Below are 22,987 nucleotides of genomic sequence, written 5' to 3' on the forward strand. Positions count from 1 at the left end.
TTACTAAGGGCAATACCCTTTTTCCATACGATGTTAAGATTTTATTTAAAAATATAAGGTTTTTTAATTTTCAATTATATTTATTATTTTATTTATAATTTTCAAATAGTAAATTATCGATATATCGTGTGCGAGTCTCAACTTTGGATTCCCATCGCTCTTACGATAAGATAGGGGACCTCTCATCTGGTCGTTTGTTTATACCCTGATCATAATATTGAAAAGTAAATTAAAAAGCAGGAAAATGGATTTGGATCTAACAAGAGATGATATGATGAAGGAGCTCAAAAAGGTGAGCTCTTTATTTAATGAAAGGAGTTGGGTTAGTAAAATCCATGGTTACATTACAGAGGCAGATATATCTGCCCGATGTCGAAGGTCTGCCGTTGGATCGGTTGGAGGATATCTACCGCAGATTTGTGATCCCCAGACCTAGGAGGGAGCGAGAACCACGCGATCGGGGTGCCCATCCCAATACCAATCCCATTCCCATGGAAATGGAACAGTTGACGCAGCGCATCAAGTCGGTGGCCATGGTGGGGCAGAAACGACCACTGCAGGAGAATCCCAGCGACGATAGTCCCAAGCAAATCAAGATGGACCTGCGCTGACCTCTCATTGAGAACCGATAAGGCAATGGGGGCCACCATCCAATCCTCCAAATCAGTAGACAAACAATCGTTCAGCGCGATGCACCTGCTGCTCCTCCTCTGTGTTCCACTGGTTCTGGGCGACGTTCTGCCCCTGGAACCCGATTTGGACGACATTCAGGTTTGTTTATAAACCAATTTATATGGTATTATGATATGTAATATGTAGTATTAATATTGTCCGACTTCGGTATGAGCCAAATGAGATCAATTTGTAATCTTGAGAGAATACTGATTTGCCTTGTGTCTAAAAATATCAATCTTATTATATAGTAAAATAGGATCATTGTGTTATTATTACCATAAGATTCATATGTGTTTTTTTATAATATCTAATTTACTAATATCAGATCCATTCGCAATATATGTGTATATGTAAAACTGATCAGTGTTCGAACTTTTATCAGAAAAGTGACTACCTAGTTCTAAAAATCAATAGAAACATTAGTATTATTTTTATTTTAGATTAAAACATTTTTAACAAATGGTTTTTAAGTCGACATTTTCTTCCCTTAAAGTTGACCATCAGACGGAGTGCCAATCGCGGGGACAAACTCCAGGTGTTCCAGAGCATCTGGGGCGCCATTCGCTCCGACTTCGCCACGGACACGGACAAGGTCAAGGGCCTGTACAGCCAGCTGGGCCTCTTCATCCGCGATGAGATGCAGTGCACCAGTGGGGCCACGGGTCGGTCCGCCTGCGAGCTGCAGCAGGAGGTAAGACGCCACCTGAGGAGCCTCATGGCCCAGCGGCTGGCCAATCTCCTGAACGCCGAGGAGAGCATCCAGATGTATGGCATGTATATAGCGGCCAGCGTTGAGCCCGCCCTGGTCAGGGATATCCTGGTTCATGCCATCGAGGATGTGTACTTCTATCGGCCACCGGATAAGCTGGTCCAGCAGCTGGAGCAACTCTTCGCAGATCGCGATGAGGTGAGCTTCCGGATGATGATCGAGGCGGAGCTGGTGCTGTTCTGGCGATATCAGGCCATGCAGGACAGCAGCGAGGCGTTCCTCTTTAACATGGCCCATATGGTCAGCAAGATAAGGACCCATCACATGTACGCCAGCGTAGATGCGGGTCTCCAGAAGCGAGTGGAGGCGCTGGGCAAGAACCTGCCACCCGTACTGGCTCTGCTCTTCCATCCACAGGGCTTCTGTCTGCTGAGTCGCTCCGATCGCGAGTACATATACACCACGATAACAGATGAATGGAACTATGGGCTCAATGGCAGACAGGTCTTCGCCTGGCACGAGCAGAACTACACCGATTCCGCCGGACTGATACGCGCCTTTGTCCAGGAGCAGCACTCCTCGCCGGTCTTCACGCTGCGCGGTGAGCTCTTCAAGTGGTACTTCTTTGTGGATCCCTCCGATGGCAATCGATTGGGGGCCCTGCGGTCCGGCAGTCCCAGTTCGTCGACCAGTTTCTGGACCATCGCCTACGTGGAGGACGCCCTCATCTTCCGGCAGCGCGATCTCACGCTCTGCGCCGCCGAAAAGCACGACGACGATCGCCGGCTGGTGAAGATGCTGCCTGGACAGATGCACACGCCTCCATCGGAGGCTTGTCAGTGGCTGCCGATCAATTGCGCTCCTCCGAAATGAGCGAGATGGCAGTAGTTTGCGTACCCTAATCTATATCGATTGTATTTAATGGAAATAAAGACACATGATCTTGTACAATTAATAATTTTGTTTAATTCCTAACCAGTCACATAGAAAATGGGTTTTAAATGAGTTAGTACAGTGCGTTTCAGTCCAGTCAGAACACGTAAGGAACAAAAAAAACTTAAGGAAAATGGAACTTAACAAACAAAAATTTTTGTACCAACTAATGACATTTGAAAACGAACAAAATGAGTAGATGGTGGGAAGTTGGTACGAGACAAAACAAAATGAGAAGATGGTGGGAAGTTGGTGGGAAGTTGGTACGAGACAAAACACACTGCGATGGTCTGAACTTAGCCTAATGGGTTTTTGGTTTAGCTGGTGGGCTACTGCAATGGCTGTTCCTGTTCCAAGAACTCATCCTCGCTCTCCTCGTCCTCCGACTCGCGAGCGGCCAGTCGATTGCGAAACTGGGAATTCGGCAGTGGTATATTGACTCGGTGGCGCGAACGATTGAGCAAACTGCGGCCAGCCGACGGACGGTAGTACATGCTGCACTGCAGGAACTCCTCGGGATCCTCTTGCGGAGACGCCTCCATGGATTCCTCAATGGCCCGCGAATAATCCTCGATCTCCTCGTCGTCCAGATGCGGTGCTCCATTGGCAAACGAGGCGAAACGCATGGGATTGCGTAGGTTACTGATCACGGTCCACTGCTTGCACTCCGGGCTGTTGACGAATTTCCTTAGTTCCGTTAGCGATTTCGAGGTCTCGATGGCCGTCTGCTGTTGGTACTCTTCCTGGGTGAGCAGTCGCCGCTTGGGCGGAAAGCGGCGGCGGTACATCATCTTGGCGTAACGCACCCACGAAGGTGGGAAGTAGTGGGCCACAAAGGCCACCACCATTATGAAGATCAAGGCGCTCGTGTGCCAACTGCTGAAGTAAACCAGGACACCGCCCATTGCCTGCAGCACCCACATGATGATGTTCTGTGAGCGCGGATTCTTGGGCGGGCCAATGCGATAGCAAATCTGGCGGGATGGAGACAAAAAGGGATGAATTAGTTATGCTACTGTTAATCTTGCAGTAAGGTCGAATTCCCTCCTGAAGAGACTTCAAAGCCAATCAAATACGCACCAGGAACGAGATCAGTCCGGTGACCACCAGGTACCACACCACATGGTCGCGGTAGGTGAGCAGGATCAGTCGCAGGTTGTCCGCCAGCTGCTTGAGGACATAGAATCCAATGGTCCAGCCGCCGATGAGGACGCCATACATCATGGGACGGCGTGGAAAGAGCTTGGCGGCCAAATAGATGACCACCAGCAGGGAGGCACAGATGCCAATGACAACGCCGGCCAAGTAGTAGAACGCACTGTTCTTGGCCAGCCGCCGGGCGCTCCAGAAGGCCAGTAGTCCGATTGAGAACTGGACAAAGCGCCACAGATCCAACTGGATGGTGTTCAGGATGACGCTGTACGGCTGCCTGGAGGAGATCCCAATGCACTGTTGCTCGAAGGGCGAGAGCTGGATGCGCTGACGCTTCTGGGAGAACAGGGTGATGCTGAACAGCGACCGCTGCTCGTTATAGTGCTCCAGAACCTCCGCCGGCGACTTGCCGCCGTACTGGGCATAGTCCTCGCTGCCAATCGCCAGGACGAACTCCACTGTCTCGAAAAGATTAAGCACGGAGTGGCGCTTGCCCGGATAGCAGTAGGTGCGCAGGGTCTTCGATCCGTAGGCGTTCTCCGTGACATTTATGGTGGCGCCGGGCGTCAGGAAGGCAGTGTCCGCGTCCAGGGAAGCCGGACGTCCCGCCGAGCACACCGCGGCCAGGGCCAGCAGACAGAGTCCCGCCCACTGCATTCTTGCTGGTTCTATAGCGAGCGTTCATTATCAGCAAGAGTCTGCCGTTAAATCTTTCAAAAACTCACCTTTTAATTGAAGATTTGATTTGTTTTGTAAAACAAATTCTTTATTAGCTGCCGGTTGGAGATGGGCATTCTACTATCGCGTAAAGTATCGGGTAAAGTATCTCGAGTATCGGCAAGTCGCCCGCCTCTACTTCGCAAGGGAATTCAAATTCGGAAGATTCACAGCCTACCTTGTTTTAGCAGTGTACTTCTTGGACTTGTACTTCTAGCTTGACCCCTTTAATCTCATGATTTTGCTGTTTTCTCTTGTACATCCGAAACTGCTTTCCATTAAATTTGTACGCTCTTATCGATATATAGCCAGGAGGGTGTATCGGCTGTTCGGAGGGTCTAAAAGGTTGGAGTACTAGCTATAATGGTGAGTTACTGAAAAAGGTTCATGTACTTACTACCATGGTGAGTTACTAAAAAGGTTAATGTACTAACTATAATGGTGAGTTACTAAAAGGTTACTGTAATCGCTACCATGGTGAGTTACTAAAAGGTAATTGTACCAACTACAGTGGTGAATTACAAGCAAAGTTATAATGTCTCCGCTATGCCAATATGGTGTATCGGCTATCCGGAGGGTCTAAAAGGTAGGTGTACTAACTACCATGGTGAGTTACTAGCAAATGCGTGAGCCATGGATTATAGTCCACCCTAGCAAAGTTCTCCACCGGGGAGCTAAACTTGTGCGTTGGCATTTTTTAGGATTTAAAAGACACTGAGTCCGATTTAATAGGGCGCTGAATTCGGTTGACTTTGATTTGCCACTCGTTTGTGGGAGCCAAATTGCCAGCAAACATTGTTAAATGTTTAACCACATTGGAGCAGTGCGAAATTGGCCAGCTCTGATAACGGTATCGCGTAGCAAACAGCAAACGGCGCGTTTAAATCAAAACTAAAACGTGTTCACAACTACCAGTGCAGCTGAGTGTGAGAGAGAGCGAAAGCGAGAGCTTGAAAGTACGAGGAATAGTAAGTGTGATTGTAATTGTAAGGTGCGTGCAAAGGATACAGATTGAATTGAATGTGCGATTACAAGTGCGCCTTAGAAAAGTTATCCTAATGAACCATCTAAACTTCAGCTCTAAGCAATTGTTATTGTTATTCGCGCACATGCTGGCAAACCGGTTTCCAATTGGAACCAAACTGAACTTCACACGTGCTTACGCACACACACACACACTCGGCGAGTCGCTCTTTTATCTGTGTAAACAAACGTGAATCGCAATAACAACAAATTAAGCCACTTGATAAGCACCGTCCATTCCCAATCAGAATCGTATTGTACCCCGCGCAACATGTTGCCAGACGGGCATCTTCATGCGTACCTTCCAGAAATCTACGAACTATCGCACGGCTTCCTATTGCTTTTGTCATTTACTTTTGTTTATGTAAATGCCGGCAAGCTTTGTGTGTGTGTGTAAAAAACACATGTTGCTTTTACGGCGTATTTGATATCTTGGTACCCTAGAATTGTAAAATCATAAAGTATATTCGTTCTCTCTAAGGTATAGTTAAAAAAAATATATAATATGTTATGTATTATGTTTTTAAATTCAATTTTTGTTTTTAATGGTAAGATTTTCATTTAACGGTTTGCTGCAAATTATGGAATCCTAAAATTCTTCTCTTTTAAGAACTCAACATTTTGAAGTCTAGTAAAACTATATCAAAGAACCGTTCCTTTTTTGGATAATAGTTTTTCTTATTTTTTTAATGTTTGAAAATTATTTATATTTAGAAAAACCAAAAAAGGTTTACTACCAATCAACTTTACAAATTTCCCTATATTTGCTACTGTAACTGTTAGTTTTGTGGCTTGCCAACAATACCCGTCTATTTTCAGGCCTATAGCTCATTAATTAAAGTCGTCGAAGAGCATATAAACAAAACATGAAAACCGAAACCTGATAACGATTTATCAGGTTGCGGTCTTCATATTTGGTTTACTCCCTTCCTTTCAAGTGATATGATGCCTCTTTGATAATCAACTTTGCTTGTTTATGTTTTCACATTAAATGCGATAACGAAAAATATGTATGTGTGTACACTGCACATATCTCCTTTTTTTTTTAAATATTCCCCTTGGTAACAAAAATATTTGAATTTCCTTAGAACATTTTCAACTTCTTTTTGTCTTTGCAGTAAAACACTTAACATGAATAATTTAAAAGATTAAAACTTGTAAATATTAGAATTTGGCAATTTTCCTTATTCCTTTTATAAACGAAGATTCATTGTTCTAAACTAAAATTTTAAACTTTCTCTTTTTTACTTTTATTTCTTTTTTAATGAATTGTTTCTATGAATATTATTTTTTATATATCAAATTATAATTTTTTGATGAAATAAGCTAATATATGTACATATGAACGCTTAATAATGTCACAAAAAGTTATCATGTCTTGAAGTAATGTTTTGGTGACCCCACTTTCCAATTGAGGTGACCCACACCTCAAACATAGTGACCCAATGATCCGAAACCCCTCTGATTTACCCCTCGATCTTCCCCAGCAACCCATCCAAGATGCCCCCTGCAAACTGTTTCCTGGCGCTGGAGGATGGCACCGTGATGCCGGGCTACTCCTTTGGCCACGTTCCCTCGGACACGTCCGCAGGAGGCGTCGGTGGCGAGGTGGTCTTCCAAACGGGCATGGTCGGCTACACGGAGGCACTGACGGATCGCTCGTACAGCGGGCAGATCCTTGTTCTGACGTACCCTTTGATCGGCAACTACGGAGTTCCGGCTCCGGACGAGGACGAGCACGGATTGCCGCTGCACTTTGAGTGGATGAAGGGCGTCGTCCAGGCCACCGCCTTGGTGGTCGGTGAGGTGGCCGATGCGGCCTGGCATTGGCGCAAGTGGAAGACTCTGCCCGAGTGGCTGAAGGAGCACCAAGTGCCCGGAATCAGTGGCATCGATACCCGTGCCCTGACCAAGAAGCTCAGGGAACAGGGCAGCATGCTGGGCAGGATTGTCTACGAGAAGCCGCCGGCTGGAGGACTGCAGAAGTCCAGTTTCCTCGACCCGAACACCAGGAACTTGGCCTTGGAGTGCAGTGTGAAGGAGCGACGAGTGTACGGGGATCCCAAGGGCAAGGGACCCCGGATCGCCATCCTGGACTGCGGCCTGAAGCTCAACCAGCTGCGCTGCCTGCTGCAGCGAGGCGCCTCGGTGACCCTGCTCCCCTGGAGCGCCCGTCTCGAGGAGGAGCAGTTCGACGCCCTCTTCCTGTCCAACGGACCCGGTGATCCGGAGAGCTGCGACGAGATCGTCCAACAGGTGGGTCAAAGTGGGATTGGCTTGGAGCCTATTAAATTCAAAATAAGTTTTGGAAAGTATCTATATAGAAATAGATTATTTTAATTACATTTTTGTATTTTTTTTTTTTTTACTTCCATTCAAGTTATACCAATATCGAGGTAAACATATTTATTTGTATATATTTAGGTACTGAAATATTATGTTAAAAAGTTTATGTTTGCGTTTCAAATAGGGTGGCATATAAGGGGAACCGTTATTATTATGACATTTAATTAAAAACTCAAAAAATAATCATTGTTTTTTATATAAAAAAAACTCAAAAATAAAAAAAACTTAAGAGCATTAACAGCTATGGCTTTCCACACGGGTACATTATAGGATTCTAAGTTTTAAGTGTATACCGTGTTTTAAAGTTAATTTCTTTTTCTCAAATTATAAGCATAATATGGTAATTTTCTAGAAATTTTAAGATAATATATTTTTTAGTAAAATAGAGTTTGTTGATACGTTTGATAGGAAAAGATAAAAATAATGTCCATGAAACTTACAAAATATGAAAAGTCTTACTTAGCAGTGGGACTTAAACCCGGTTTTTTTTTTTAAATTATAATACAATTTACAATATTAAATTAAATATTGAGAGTTAGTTTTCATATTATTAACTAAGTTCCATTTTTTTTTTAAATGTATCAATAGATTTGTTTTTAAGCTATATGCCGGAAGTGGTGTACCATCTAACCAACCAAAGTGCAAACCCCTTATTAAAACAATATTATCCTCCATTTTAAAGGTGCGCAAGGTGATCGAGGAGGGTAAAAAGCCCGTGTTCGGCATCTGTCTGGGTCACCAGCTGCTGGCGAAGGCCATCGGCTGCTCCACGTACAAGATGAAGTACGGCAATCGGGGTCACAACCTGCCCTGCCTGCACCGCGAAACCGGGCGCTGCCTGATGACCTCGCAGAACCACGGATATGCCGTCGATCTGGAGCAGCTGCCCGCCGGCTGGTCGGAGCTGTTCGTGAATGCCAACGATGGCACCAACGAGGGCATTGTCCATGCTACCAAGCCCTACTTTTCGGTCCAGTTTCATCCGGAGCATCATGCCGGGCCGCAGGACACGGAGTTCCTGTTCGACGTCTTCCTGGAGAGCATCAGCCAAAAGGACGTGACCATTCCGCAGCTCATCGAGCAGCGATTGCGTCCCAGCAGGATCGCTAAGGATCCGGCTCCGGCGAAGCCGCGCAAGGTCCTGATCCTCGGCTCCGGTGGACTGTCTATTGGCCAGGCAGGCGAGTTCGACTATTCCGGCTCGCAGGCCATCAAGGCTATGCGGGAATCGAACATCCAGACGGTGCTGATCAATCCGAACATAGCCACCGTCCAGACCTCCAAGGGAATGGCCGACAAGTGCTACTTCCTGCCCCTCACTCCCCACTACGTGGAGCAGGTGATCAAGTCGGAGCGACCGAATGGAGTGCTCCTCACCTTTGGTGGCCAGACGGCGCTCAATTGCGGCGTGGAACTGGAGCGAGCTGGTGTCTTCGCCAAGTACAATGTGCGCATCCTGGGCACACCCATCCAGTCGATCATCGAGACGGAGGATCGCAAACTCTTCGCCGACCGGGTGAACGAGATTGGCGAACAGGTGGCCCCATCGGAGGCGGTCTACTCTGTGGCTGAGGCCCTGGATGCGGCCAGTCGACTGGGCTACCCAGTGATGGCTCGGGCCGCCTTCTCCCTGGGCGGACTGGGCTCCGGTTTTGCCAACAACGAGCAGGAGCTCCAGAGTCTGGCCCAACAGGCCCTGGCCCACTCCAGCCAACTGATCGTGGACAAATCCCTCAAGGGCTGGAAGGAGGTGGAGTACGAGGTGGTGCGCGATGCCTACGACAACTGCATCACCGTCTGTAACATGGAGAACTTTGACCCGCTGGGCATCCACACCGGCGAGAGCATAGTGGTGGCTCCATCGCAGACCCTCTCGGATCGCGAGTACCAAATGCTCCGGAGCACTGCCTTGAAGGTGATCCGTCACTTTGGCGTCGTGGGCGAGTGCAATATCCAGTACGCCCTGTGTCCCCACTCGGAGCAGTACTACATCATCGAGGTGAATGCCCGGCTGTCGCGGAGCTCCGCTTTGGCCAGCAAGGCCACCGGCTATCCACTGGCCTATGTGGCCGCCAAATTGGCCTTGGGACTGCCCCTGCCGGAGATCAAGAACTCGGTGACGGGCAATACGACGGCCTGCTTTGAGCCCTCCTTGGACTACTGTGTGGTGAAGATTCCGCGCTGGGATCTGGCCAAGTTCGTGCGTGTCAGCAAGCACATCGGTAGCTCCATGAAGAGCGTGGGCGAAGTGATGTCCATTGGGCGCAACTTTGAGGAGGCCTTCCAGAAGGCCCTGCGCATGGTGGACGGCGATGTGCTGGGCTTCGATCCCGACGTGGTCACCCTCGACCAGGATCAGCTGGCCGAGCAGCTCACGGAGCCGACGGACCGACGTCCCTTCGTCCTGGCCGCTGCCCTCCAGTCGGGCATGGGCATCCAGGAACTGCACGACTTAACCAAGATCGATTGTTGGTTCCTGGACAAGCTGCAGAGGATCAACACTCTACAGGCCCTGCTAACCAAGACGGGCAGTCGCACGGATGCCGATCTGCTGCTACAGGCCAAGCGATATGGCTTCTCGGACAAGCAGATAGCCAAGGCAACCAAGAGCACCGAACTGGCTGTGCGCCACCAGCGCCAGGAGTTCGGCATCCGGCCGCATGTCAAGCAGATCGACACGGTGGCCGGCGAGTGGCCAGCCAGTACTAACTACCTGTACAACACCTACAATGGGAGCGAGCACGATGTGGACTTTCCCGGTGGCCACACCATTGTGGTGGGCTCGGGCGTCTACCGAATCGGATCCTCTGTGGAGTTCGACTGGTGCGCCGTCGGCTGTCTTCGGGAGCTGAGGAAGCTGCAGCGACCCACCATCATGATCAACTACAATCCGGAAACGGTGTCCACCGACTACGACATGTGCGATCGCCTGTACTTCGAGGAGATTAGCTTCGAGGTCGTCATGGACATCTACGAGATGGAGAACAGTGAGGGCATCATCTTGTCCATGGGCGGCCAATTGCCCAACAACATAGCCATGGATCTGCACCGTCAGCAGGCCAAGGTGCTGGGCACCTCGCCGGAGTCGATTGACTGCGCCGAGAACCGGTTCAAGTTCTCGCGCATGCTGGACAGGAAGGGCATCCTGCAGCCACGCTGGAAGGAGCTGACCAACCTCCAATCGGCCATTGACTTTTGCGAGGAGGTGGGCTATCCCTGCCTGGTGCGGCCATCCTATGTGCTCTCCGGGGCGGCCATGAATGTGGCCTACTCGAATCAGGACCTGGAGACGTACCTCAATGCCGCCTCCGAGGTGAGTCGCGAGCATCCGGTGGTTATCTCCAAGTTCCTCACCGAGGCCAAGGAGATCGATGTGGACGCAGTGGCGGCCGATGGTCGGATCCTCTGCATGGCCGTGTCGGAGCATGTGGAGAATGCCGGAGTGCATTCTGGGGATGCCACACTGGTTACGCCGCCGCAGGATTTGAATGCCGAGACCCTGGAGGCCATCAAGCGGATCACCTGTGACCTGGCCAGCGTGCTGGACGTCACCGGGCCCTTCAACATGCAGCTCATTGCCAAGAACAACGAGCTGAAGGTCATCGAGTGCAATGTCCGTGTCTCCAGATCCTTTCCCTTTGTCTCCAAGACGCTGGACCATGACTTTGTGGCCACCGCGACGAAAGCCATCGTTGGACTCGATGTGGAGCCACTAGACGTGCTTCATGGCGTTGGCAAGGTGGGCGTCAAGGTGCCCCAGTTCAGCTTCTCCCGACTGGCGGGAGCCGATGTCCAACTGGGCGTCGAGATGGCCTCCACCGGCGAGGTGGCCTGCTTCGGGGACAACCGCTACGAGGCGTATCTCAAGGCCATGATGTCCACGGGCTTCCAGATACCCAAGAACGCCGTGCTCCTCTCCATCGGCAGCTTCAAGGTTTGTTGCCCCTTTGAGTAACCATGTCCACTTCTTCATCTTATGACTACTTTTTTTTGGGATCGTTCTTCTGCAGCACAAGATGGAGCTACTGCCCTCCATCCGGGATCTGGCCAAGATGGGCTACAAGCTGTACGCTTCCATGGGTACCGGTGACTTTTATGCGGAACACGGCGTTGATGTGAGTATAAAGAGAAACGGAAAACTTTGGGTAGTCTAATAGGCGTACAAAACAAACATTTGAATTCGATTTTAAGTGCTCATTGTTTGCTTATTAATGTTCATCGAATTGTAAGCAGACTTTGCTGAAGATGTTTATCAACAAAGTTGAGTGGTTCTTATATTTATTTCCCTGACTTAGTTAACCTTTGAGTAGTTATACCCGTTACTCGTAGAGTAAAAGGGTATACTAGATAAGTCGAAGAGTATGTAAAAGGCATAAGGAAGCGTTTTCTACTCCATAAAGTATATATGATATATACATATTGATCAGGATCCGTCTGTCCGTCTGTATGAACGCTGAGATCTCGGAAACTATAAAAGCTAGAAAGGGATTTAGCATTAAGATTCTTGAGCTTCTAACGCCCACAAACGCCTTAATGCTAAATCCCGTCCCGTAAATGTTTATCAATGTTCATCTGCATGCAAGAATTGATCGATTTTGACCATTCATTAAAAAGCTATAAGCAAATAATGTGTGCAATCGCTTTGCTACTTTGCTACTCCCCTTAGCTGAGTATCTGATAGTCGATGGCATCGAATATAGCGTTCTCTCTGGTTTAAATATTTATTTTGCAATATTTACTAACCATGACTTAGTTTGTGTTTGGTAAACAAATCCAAGAACATCATGTTGATAGGAAAATTATATTAGGTTATTACAAGTACATATATATATTGGCCTAAGATTAGAAGGTATTACGTATGGTTTTTATGGTGAGCTATAACTATAAAACCCCAATCATATCTTTCACCGTTCTTATCACACCTGGGGTTTATCTGTATCGGTATATATATCACTAATCGACTGAGGGCTTAGGCTATGTGGTATTCCCTTCAATTAAAGGCGCCCTTGAGCTTCTGCGTGTTGCGCTTGAGGATCTCCTTGAGTTCCTCCCGCTTGGCCTCCGAAGGGGCTACCTTTTGGACCAGCTGCTCCGTCTTGGTGCTCAACGTTTGCAGCTTATCCGTGTCCAGATTTAGTCTTTGGAGGATTCCGTTCAGCGAGAGGAGGGTTTCGTCCTTGGGCGTATCCCCCGATTCTGATTTCGATGCCGTTTCCTTTTCTATTTGGGGTTCTACAGAAGCCTCTTTAGAATTCTCTTTAGAATCTGCACTTTGGTTCTTAGTCTCCCCTATGCGGCTTCTTATTTCCTTCAGCAATGTACTTCTGATGTCCTCCTCCTGCAGGATTTCTATGGCCTCCGTCTCCGCTGGGAGATGCCCTCTTAGAATCCCATTCAGTTTGTGCTTCTCCAGGTGGGGCAGAGGATTTGGCCTGGCCAGCGGATCGGGTGTGTGTATCTGCACCACATGCTCCTGAAACTTGATGGATTTCCTCTGCACTGGCGGGGATTCATCCTCCGCGAGGGGGGTTCCAACGGCTATGTTTGGCGTGGGGACTCGGGACATGGCCTCCATATCGTTGGCCGCCACCTGGAGTTCCTGGATGAAGTGCTTGGCCTGCTGGGAGCAACCTAGGTGCTGATAGAGGCGACACAATCGCTGACCCTGCTCCAGATAGAGCTGGGCATGTCCACGATTTCCAAAGCGAATGGCATGGGTCAGCATGGCCAGCAGGTGATCCAGCAAGAGCTCGAGCAGATTGCTGCGTCGCAGGATCTCCAGACCGTTGTTGAGTTGTGGTCTGGCCGTGTCCTGGCTTTTTCCCTCTGGATGGCAGCGTGTCAATAGGAGTTGGAGATCCAGGGAGTCCAGGGAGGAGCGCCTCTGTTCCGACTCCGAGTGCTGCAGCTGCTGCTGATTGGTGGTGGCCTTCAGGAGCTGTGTCTTCCGGCGCAGCTTTCCCCGCGATCGCTCCTGGTGCTGGGCCAATCCCAAAAGTCCCCCCGCATCGGTGATCTCTTGCCTTTTCGTGGGTTTTCCCTTGTCCACCTGCTGCTCCGGGTGATCCTCCGGGGCGGGAAATCCCTGGCGGGGTCGCGAGAACTTGCCCCATCCATGCAGCTCCAGGTAATCCTGACTGAAGAGGTTGTCCAGCAGACGCTTGTGGTCCAGCTGTGGATAGAAATCGGGAGCGTGCTTGAGGTTCCTTAGCGCCTGGACGACATGGACGAGTGGTTGCTCCGCGATGCCAGCCATGATGGTGCGCAACTTCATCAGCGCATCCTCCGGGACGTGCTCGAAGAGATTCCGCCGCTCGATGAAGTAGTCGCTCAGGTGTTTCTTGGCCAGACAGGCGTCGAAGGAGCGGATGAATCGCACCAGGCGCTCGCCCAGGAACTCCTCGGGCCAGTCGTTGCTGTGCTGCTCACACTGCCAAAACAGATGGGACCTCAGCTGCTCGAGCAGAGCTCCCGGAGATTGGCCAGTTTGGCCCGACGATGGGGATTGGCCTTCCACAAAGGTCTTGACCAGCAGCTTCATCAGCTGGAACACCTTCAGTTGCATGGGCGTCAGGCAGTGCCGCTCGAGAAACTGCTCCGCCTGCGGGAAGACAATGCGCCACTCTAGCTCCCTGAAGGGATTCCTCGAGTGCTTGGGAGCATAGCCCACCGGGACGACATGGAATCCAAAGGATCGGATGCGTTTCTTCATCTGCTCCGTGGGCCATTGGAATTCCTCGGCCGTGTGGAGATTGGTCAGCCGCGGACGAGCCCTCAGCCAGAACTCAAAGGCGCAATCTGGCCAGGAATGGGGCACATGGATGGCGGGCACCAGCTCCTCATGAGCGATATAAACACTGCAGCCACGATACGAACCGGCGGCAAGTTGGGACTGTCCAATGCCCAGTTGGGTGGCCAGATGGTGGCGCAGCACCTCCCCGAAATACAGCATAAACTGCTGCGAACTGAGGTAGCACTGCTGCAGTTGCTCCACATGGCATTGGCGAAGTACCTCCACGGTCTCATAGCCAGCCGGTGGATACTTGCGATCCCCAGGACTTTCCTGATCCTTCTCCTCCTCGTCGTCGTCGCTGGAGGAGGAGGCGGAGGATGAGTCCTCGTCGTCGGTCTGCTCCAGCCAAGGAGGCAAACAGTTGGCCAAACGAAGGATGCAACTCACCGGCAGCACATTCCTCTGGAAATCAAACCTTCGACCAAGTCGCAGCTCATCCAGTGGCCGCGGAGTATTCAACCTGGCCAGGTACACATAGTCGTAGTGCCCCGAGCTGTAGCCTGAGGATGAGGAGCAGGAGGAGGAGGACCCAACGTCCCCGTAGATGCACTCCTCATCGCTGCCAACGGGCAGGGGTGAGCTGGTGCAGCTGCTGCTGCTCGCCGGCGGGATTGGGAATTGCTCGCGCAACTTGAGGCGCACGTAGCCCTTCCACCTGGTCTGCTCCATCAGCTGGACGAACTGGGAGGAGCAGGGCGTGGTGCGGTAGTAGTCCGTCTCCAGGAGCACCTTGCACAGCGCCGCCACGGTGTCGTAGTTGGCATCGTGGGGTCGGGCCACGTCCACGTTCTCGAAGACCACATAGGTGACGGGTTTCTGCAGCGGATGTGGCGGGATCTTGGAGGATCTGCAAGATATAAAAATATACGGGATGTTTGGATTGAAAATGTAAAATGGCTGGGATCAAAATAATCGGTAATAATCGCACAAAAATACTTCATTGAGAATAGAATTATAGTTGAAAGATAAGTGTTAATACAGAAGGGAAAAAAATTAAAAATAGATACACTACTAAAGAAAGATTTTAGTAAGTGAAATTGGAAATAAATCAACTCAAGGAACAAATCAATTAAAATACGACTTGTCTCGTTAGAACTATTTTAAAGGTTTATAATTAAAAATGCGAATTCTTATAAAAAATAATATATAAAAGGACTACAATAAATATAATTAAAGGGATATCAAAAAAAAAATTTTAAAAACCAAAATTCCGAAAATGAAAAAAATTGTAAAATATAAAAGTTCTTAAAAGTGTGAAGGAAAAGTAAAAAATCAAGAAAATATTTAGAGAAGGATCTTTGGCATTGAATATTCTATTCTTATAAAGATTTCTTCTCTATTCTTCCAAAGGAACCAAAAGGACCTTTAGCCACAAAAAAGTTCTTATGAAATTAATCGTTATTATTAAACATTTGACTTTATGTTAAATCGTTTTTTTTTAAATCCGATTTTCAGCAGCTCCTTTTTAGTTCCGAATTTGTTTTACAAAACTAAAATAAAAATATCATCCTATTCAAAATTGTATCTTAAAAAACGATTTCACATGAAAAGTAATTATAAAGAAATAGGTAAACCAAAATAAATTAAAAAAGAAAATATGAAAAATACAGAAATTTTCAAAGTAAAATAACCATAGAGGTCCTATAAAAAGTCTCTCAAAATACTAACGCCGGCTTGAAGAGCAGGTTCCTGGCGACTGCCGCATCGATGGCGTTGCTCTGGAGCAGGCTGTGCTCGGCCAGCTTCTCGGCGGAGCAGTTGCGCCGCCTGGCCAGGATTTGGGCATCGACCACGCTCATCTCGGCCTCAAAGTGCCCGAAGAACTGGACACCCAGAAGCAGTTGGTTAAGCAGGAAGGTGTGCAGTTCCCGGTCCAGTTGGCGCAGGGTCTTCTGCTCCACGGTCCGCTGGAGCTCCTCGCGCTGTTGCTCCAATGTCCTGGCATACAGGGCACTCATGTACTCGGTGGCACTGCTCCCATTGCTGCCACCCAGTAGACGCAATTGCAGGGCGAGATCGGGATGCGTTTTTTCGCTAAGGCGACGCCTTTGAATGGAACCCCCACGACCCAAGGAAATGGGTCCACCTGGGCTGGATCCCGATCCGGAGCCTCTCTTGCGACGACGTTTGCGGGCATTGCGTTTCTGGAGCTTCTGGAGTTGGCGCACTCGCTTCTCCTCCTGGCGACGCCTCCTCTGAAGACGCTGGGCGGGAATGCCCGCCTGCAGGGCATTGGGCGTGGCACTGGCATCCACCTGCTCGGATCGCGACCAGGAGCAGCCCATGATCGGTGATCGGCAATCGACGATTCGTGACTGAAGTCCGTGTTCTTGCCTTGTCGCCTCGGCTGATAAAAATGTGCAATCTGCGATCGGAGTTCCACCAATCACCTATTAATGACTCTGGCAATCGAAGTGATAAGATCGCGAACGACTCTTCCGGCTGGCCACCACCTCCGGCTCCTCTTTTTCCTGCCCGGCCACCCATTATCAGGCAGTTCCTGGTACTGTCATCGAAAACGGAATTGATTTCCACTTCACTGTGCTGTAGAAACGCGCAAAAAGTCAAGAGGGCTCCTGAAATAGATCTAGAGATTTATGATCTGCAAACGGAACTTAAAAAAATATTCCTCTACTTTTCCATTTCAATATATTATAAGTATTATATCGAAATATAACATGTTAATTGTACTTATTGTAGGTTAAATCTTTCATTAGACAAATAATATCCATTTAGTCTTGAATATACATTTTATAAAACACTATCATATATGATACAATACGAGTAGTAAAATAGTTAAATTAAATCTAAAAATCCATGTAATTATTCAATATTGAATCATTTATTGAAAATGCATTACTTTTCGCAAGTCGTAGAAGTAAAGTCTTATATAATAATTCATCAATCGTGCTGATATAAAATCAGGGAATTAATCTTTCCGTTTCAATTGACTTTTTATCATAAGGTGATGTATTGATTGTTACAATATAACGTAATTGAACGTAATTCATCATCTTGTGAAATTAATAATAATTCTAAAATTTACATGATCGAAGATCTTGATAATTTAAATTATGATAAATGAATACCTTATTACAAGATGATTTATCAAACCCTGATGTAACCCTGTGAACCCTGTTGATCTTGCAAAGATAAAATCATGGGAATATTCTCTATAAATCATAATTTGATTTCTATGATTTAGGAAAGATTTTGTAAACAATATTTTTTTATAATATACAGTGATACTTGCGCCACTGTGCCAATGTTATGGCCTATTGTTCTATTGTCTTGAATGTAGACATGGAAGATCCATAAATAGTGATATCTTTATAGTGTGTTCTGGGCAAACAATTGATTGAAGTTGAAGTTGTTGGTGATGGTGATGGTGACGATGAGGTTGACAATGATATATGTATACAGTAAATGCATAAGTACGTGGCCTTGGCGGTGGCTCTCTGATAACGCTCTGAACCTTACATTTGCTATTTGCCCTTGCAGGTGGAATCTGTGCAGTGGACGTTCGACAAGACGACTCCCGATGACATCAACGGGGAACTGAGGCACCTGGCCGAGTTCCTGGCCAACAAGCAGTTCGACCTGGTCATCAACCTACCCATGAGCGGCGGGGGCGCCCGACGGTGAGTTCCGTTCTTTGTTGACTCGTCTACTGGGCCCTAGTCAATCCCCACCGATAAGCTAATGCAGTCGATCGTTTGGAGTGGGTAGTAATCTGGGGATCCGCGCACAACTTGAGTCCGCAAATAGACTACAAATAAAACACTTTCTTAAGCGCTTTTGTGACAAACTAAAGCCCCATTAAGTAAAATGGGTTTACCTGGTTTATTTTAGATAAATGCTTTAAAACGTTAGTCACTTTTCCAAGTGCGCGTCAAAAAATAAGTTTGTCATTTTCTTTATCATGAGAAAGGGCTTCTCTTCTTGGATTCGCTTTTCTGATTGTAGAACCTTAAATATATAATTTAATTCCTTGATATTATATCAGGTGTTTCTCCCTTATTATTCACATTAGTCATAATGTCTATGAAACGCAAAATATATAGTGTTGAAAGGGCCATTGATTTAGATTTTGCCCAGCCTAAGAAACTAGATGTTTTAGGAACTGTTGGAAATATTGATCTTTTATCTTGTTTTCTTTTGGGAAAAAATATTAAAATAAATATTTTGAAAGGGGACAAAACATACCATTTAAAAAAAGTTTTGTAAGTCGTAACATAAACTCACCCCAAAGGTACTTAAAAAGCCTTAAAAAATATATATTTTTAATTATCTAATGTATTTCAGTTAGTGCTAGCTTGTTTTCCGTTCCTCTTAAAACAATCATTCTGACTGTAAAAATTAAATTGTTATTCTGGGATATTCTAATTGGCTTATTAAAACTATAACAAACTTGGATAATGAAAAGCGTTTCCCGACTGCCTCGGTTTAAATTTGGCTTGAACCCGTCTTATTACTCTATCACTAAAAGTATTGACACTAAAACATTATATTACAAAAAATAAAAATTACATATTTCCTATGCTGTTCAAGAACTTCTCAACATTTGGAAATATTTTTGTATACTTTAAGTCGAAAATGTCGAAATTGTTTAACATTATAAAGCAATTAAAGAATTTTTAAAGTCTAATACTTTATTACTTAAAACTCAGTATCAGTTGTTCGTGATCTTAAACTAAAAGTTACAGATAAAAAGATACTAATAAGAATATGGTTGTTGCAGGGTGTCCTCCTTCATGACCCATGGCTACCGCACCCGTCGCCTGGCCGTGGACTACTCCATTCCGCTGGTGACCGATGTGAAGTGCACCAAGCTGCTGGTGGAATCGATGCGGATGAACGGTGGCAAGCCGGCGATGAAGACGCACACGGATTGCATGACCTCGCGCAGGATCGTCAAGCTGCCCGGCTTCATCGATGTGCATGTGCATCTCCGGGAGCCGGGGGCCACGCACAAGGAGGACTTCGCCAGCGGCACTGCAGCCGCCTTGGCTGGCGGAGTAACCCTCGTGTGCGCCATGCCCAACACGAATCCCTCAATTGTGGACAGGGAGACGTTCACCCAGTTCCAGGAGCTGGCCAAAGCCGGAGCCTGCTGCGACTACGCCCTGTATGTGGGCGCCTCGGATGGCAATTGGGCGCAGGTCCACGAGCTGGCCAGCCAGGCGTGTGGCCTGAAGATGTACCTGAACGACACCTTTGGCACCCTTAAGCTTAGCGACATGACCACCTGGCAGAGGCATCTGGCCCACTGGCCCAAGCGGGCTCCGATCGTCTGCCACGCAGAGAAACAGAGCACGGCGGCTGTAATCCTGCTGGCCCATCTCCTGGATCGTCCCGTTCACATCTGCCATGTGGCGCGCAAGGAGGAGATCCAATTGATCCGGGCCGCCAAGGAGAAGGGCATCAAGGTGACCTGTGAGGTGTGTCCGCATCACTTGTTCCTCAGCACCAAGGATGTGGAGCGTCTGGGTCATGGAATGTCCGAGGTGAGGCCGCTGCTCTGCTCGCCAGAGGATCAGGAGGCACTGTGGGAGCACATGGAGTACATCGATGTCTTTGCCACCGACCATGCCCCGCACACACTGGCCGAGAAGCGCTCGGAGCGCCCGCCGCCGGGATTCCCGGGCGTGGAGACCATACTGCCGCTCCTCCTCCAGGCCGTCCACGAGGGTCGTCTGACAATGGAGGACATCAAGCGGAAGTTCCACCGCAATCCGCGGACCATCTTCAATTTGCCCGAGCAGGCGCACACCTATGTGGAGGTGGACCTGGACGAGGAATGGACCATAACGGGCGCCGAGATGAAGAGCAAGTCCGGCTGGACGCCTTTCGAAGGCACCAAGGTGAAGGGACGCGTCCACCGCGTGGTCCTTCGCGGCGAGGTGGCCTTCATCGATGGCCAGGTGCTGGTGCAGCCCGGCTACGGATTGAATGTGCGCTCCAAGCCGGGACAATTGCAGTCGGAGGCGGGACAGCCGGATCTGCTGCCCAGCGACAGCGATGCCAATGACACCTTCGCCCGCCTCCTGACCGCCGAGGGAGGGGCCGCCGCCCAGGGATCATCATCGACCAAGGTGCACTTTGTGGACGGAGCCAACTTCCTGCGTCCCACTTCGCCGGCACCACGCGTCCGACTGGACTCCACCAGCAACACGGCGCTGCGGGAATACCTGCAGCGCAGCTCTAGCCCCAATCCGGTGGCCCATTCGCTGGTGGGCAAGCACATTCTGGCCGTCGATATGTTTAACAAGGAGCACCTGAACGACATCTTCAACCTGGCCCAGCTGCTCAAGTCCCGGGTGACCAAGGATCGTCCCGTGGACGAGCTGCTGCGCGGCAAGATCATGGCAAGCGTCTTCTATGAGGTCAGCACACGGACGCAGTGCAGCTTCGCCGCTGCCATGCTGCGTCTGGGTGGCCGGGTGATCACCATGGACCAGATCACGTCGTCGGTGAAGAAGGGTGAGAGCCTGGAGGACAGCATCAAGGTGATGGGCAGCTATTCGGACGTCATGGTGCTCCGCCATCCACATCCCGGAGCTGTGGCGGTGAGTAGATAGTGGGGCATGGTGGGCGAAACCCGAAACAGAGGATCCATTTCTTATCACTTATCACCTGATATGATATGAAACTCCGAACAGGTCTTCTAAATCGTAAAAGTTGCAATTGCATAATTTCAGGCCTCTTCCCTTTTTCACTTTCGAGTGATTTAACCGAATTCTATGTTAATACTTAGTCGGCTTAAAAGTATTTTTTTACAGATGGTATATCCATATTGACTTAAAGCTTTCTAAATTGCATAAAAAGGGAATTCACAGTAAAATCGATTTCGATTAAATTTACAGAAATTAAAAATCAGAATAGAATTGTATATATATTCATTTTTCTAAAATTATTTAAATAAAATATCATCTCTCACTGTTACACTTTTTAGTTACAGTTTTAGTTTTAGTTAGTTAGTTACACTTTCTTTACAATTGCTTCAGTTTTAAATTTCAATTATATTATTTTGATGTACTAAACAATTTAGAAATATAATTTTGGTAGAATCATCTCAAAAGTGATATCCTCTAAAAGATCCCAAACCTTAGAATGAAAATTTCTAAAATCCTAATTCTGCTTTATTATAATAATATTAAATACAGAACTATGGAAAATATATATTATATTCTATTCTATTATATAATATAGAAAATATATATTTTTCAATTTATCTAAATGAACTTACATGTTCGGTTTCATTTTTAAAGCTAAATCATCAAGTGCTCTAGCGCCTTAAGTTGTTTAAGTTAATGATCCCCTGGAAGTGTGTCTTTAAACTGATTACCTTCGTGGATTCCCCAACAGCGCGCCGCATCCTTCTGCCGGAAGCCACTGATCAATGCCGGCGATGGCATTGGGGAGCATCCCACGCAGGCGCTGCTGGACATCTTCACCATCCGCGAGGAGATCGGCACCGTGAACGGCCTGACCATCACCATGGCTGGTGACCTGAAGAACGGACGCACTGTGCACTCGCTGGCCCGCCTGCTGACCCTGTACAACGTGACCCTGCAGTATGTGGCGCCCAATAGCCTCCAGATGCCCCACGAGATCACACAGTTCGTGCATGAGCGCGGCATCAAGCAGATCTTTGCCACCAATTTGAAGGAGGTGCTGCCCACCACCGATGTGCTCTACATGACCCGCATCCAGCGGGAGCGATTCGACAGCGAGTCGGAGTACCAGAAGGTAAGCATTACTTGGTTCTTGATTTTATCATTTACCATCATTCCATTTCCATACGCAGTGCTGTGGCCATTTGGTGGTGACGCCCGAGCTGATGACGCTGGCCAAGAAGCGATCGATTGTGCTGCATCCGCTGCCGCGTCTGGACGAGATCAGCCGCGACTTCGACTCGGACCCAAGGGCCGCCTACTTCCGCCAGGCGGAGTACGGCATGTACATCCGGATGGCCTTGCTGGCCATGGTCGTGGGCGGTCGCAATACGGCGCTCTAGAGGATCGCGCCCCGGAAAACCCACTCCCTTTTTTGACCCTCGATACCTTTTTTTTGTATACATTCTTTTATACTACACACATTGTATGTACGCCGCGGCATACGAATATATAATATTCCATTTGGTTAATCTGCGTTTGCTTATCTGGGTAATGGGTGTATTTAGTAATTATTATTTAGTACTTTACAATATAGGAAACATCTATTTTTCACATTATTTTTTAATAGCAAGATTTTCTTGATCGGAACCTCTGTGCACTATCAATATGAATATATTATACTGGCCTACTGAGGGTCTTAATATTGATATTGTGTTGACATAGTGGAATTCCCAGGATGTGGGTTTCCTTTGCAACCTATCGATGGTTTGCGAAGATGGTAACAAAAAAGATTGGATCCCTCAGGAGACGCGATCCATGATCCCCACTTTTCAAGGTACATGTACATATGTGAGTCAGATGGATCTGAACCTACATCATATATAAGAATATATGTACCTTACGTACGTCTCCTTCACTGCATTACCAACTTTTGTCCAAAATTATAATACCCTTAGCAAGGGTATATTATTTCCTCACTTTAAATCTTAAAAAACCCATCATAACGTTTTATTTGGGTTT

At 47.8% G+C, this 22,987-nt stretch overlaps 5 protein-coding genes across 5 annotated transcripts; 3 read left to right on the forward strand and 2 right to left on the reverse strand.

Annotated features, from left to right (window-relative positions):
* The first annotated feature begins 185 nt into the window (after window positions 1–185).
* On the forward strand, window positions 186–626 carry LOC119557311. Its single transcript, XM_037870023.1, has 2 exons — window positions 186–292; window positions 351–626. The coding sequence occupies exons 1-2, from the start codon at window positions 245–247 to the stop codon at window positions 609–611; spliced, it is 309 nt and encodes a 102-aa protein (XP_037725951.1). The 5' UTR covers window positions 186–244; the 3' UTR covers window positions 612–626.
* On the forward strand, window positions 614–2,339 carry LOC119557310. The gene is made up of 2 exons (XM_037870022.1): window positions 614–771; window positions 1,169–2,339. The coding sequence occupies exons 1-2, from the start codon at window positions 637–639 to the stop codon at window positions 2,255–2,257; spliced, it is 1,224 nt and encodes a 407-aa protein (XP_037725950.1). The 5' UTR covers window positions 614–636; the 3' UTR covers window positions 2,258–2,339.
* Window positions 2,331–4,280, reverse strand: LOC119557309 (nuclear envelope integral membrane protein 1). The gene is made up of 3 exons (XM_037870021.1): window positions 4,195–4,280; window positions 3,398–4,137; window positions 2,331–3,291 (listed from the first exon to the last, which is right to left on the reverse strand). Exons 2-3 carry the CDS (start codon window positions 4,124–4,126, stop codon window positions 2,647–2,649), a joined length of 1,374 nt encoding a protein of 457 aa, XP_037725949.1. The 5' UTR covers window positions 4,127–4,137; window positions 4,195–4,280; the 3' UTR covers window positions 2,331–2,646.
* Window positions 4,281–4,902: 622 nt separating this feature from the next.
* Window positions 4,903–22,497, forward strand: LOC119558171 (CAD protein). Its single transcript, XM_037871436.1, has 8 exons — window positions 4,903–5,154; window positions 6,697–7,465; window positions 8,238–11,489; window positions 11,566–11,670; window positions 17,850–17,989; window positions 19,090–20,917; window positions 21,717–22,100; window positions 22,159–22,497. The coding sequence occupies exons 2-8, from the start codon at window positions 6,710–6,712 to the stop codon at window positions 22,366–22,368; spliced, it is 6,675 nt and encodes a 2,224-aa protein (XP_037727364.1). The 5' UTR covers window positions 4,903–5,154; window positions 6,697–6,709; the 3' UTR covers window positions 22,369–22,497.
* LOC119558172 lies at window positions 12,369–16,676 on the reverse strand. The gene is made up of 2 exons (XM_037871438.1): window positions 16,017–16,676; window positions 12,369–15,195 (listed from the first exon to the last, which is right to left on the reverse strand). Exons 1-2 carry the CDS (start codon window positions 16,631–16,633, stop codon window positions 12,546–12,548), a joined length of 3,267 nt encoding a protein of 1,088 aa, XP_037727366.1. The 5' UTR covers window positions 16,634–16,676; the 3' UTR covers window positions 12,369–12,545.
* Window positions 22,498–22,987: the final 490 nt, after the last annotated feature.

The sequence above is a fragment of the Drosophila subpulchrella genome, chromosome X, assembly GCF_014743375.2.
Source record: "Drosophila subpulchrella strain 33 F10 #4 breed RU33 chromosome X, RU_Dsub_v1.1 Primary Assembly, whole genome shotgun sequence".
In the NCBI taxonomy this organism is placed as follows: Eukaryota; Metazoa; Arthropoda; class Insecta; order Diptera; family Drosophilidae; genus Drosophila; species Drosophila subpulchrella.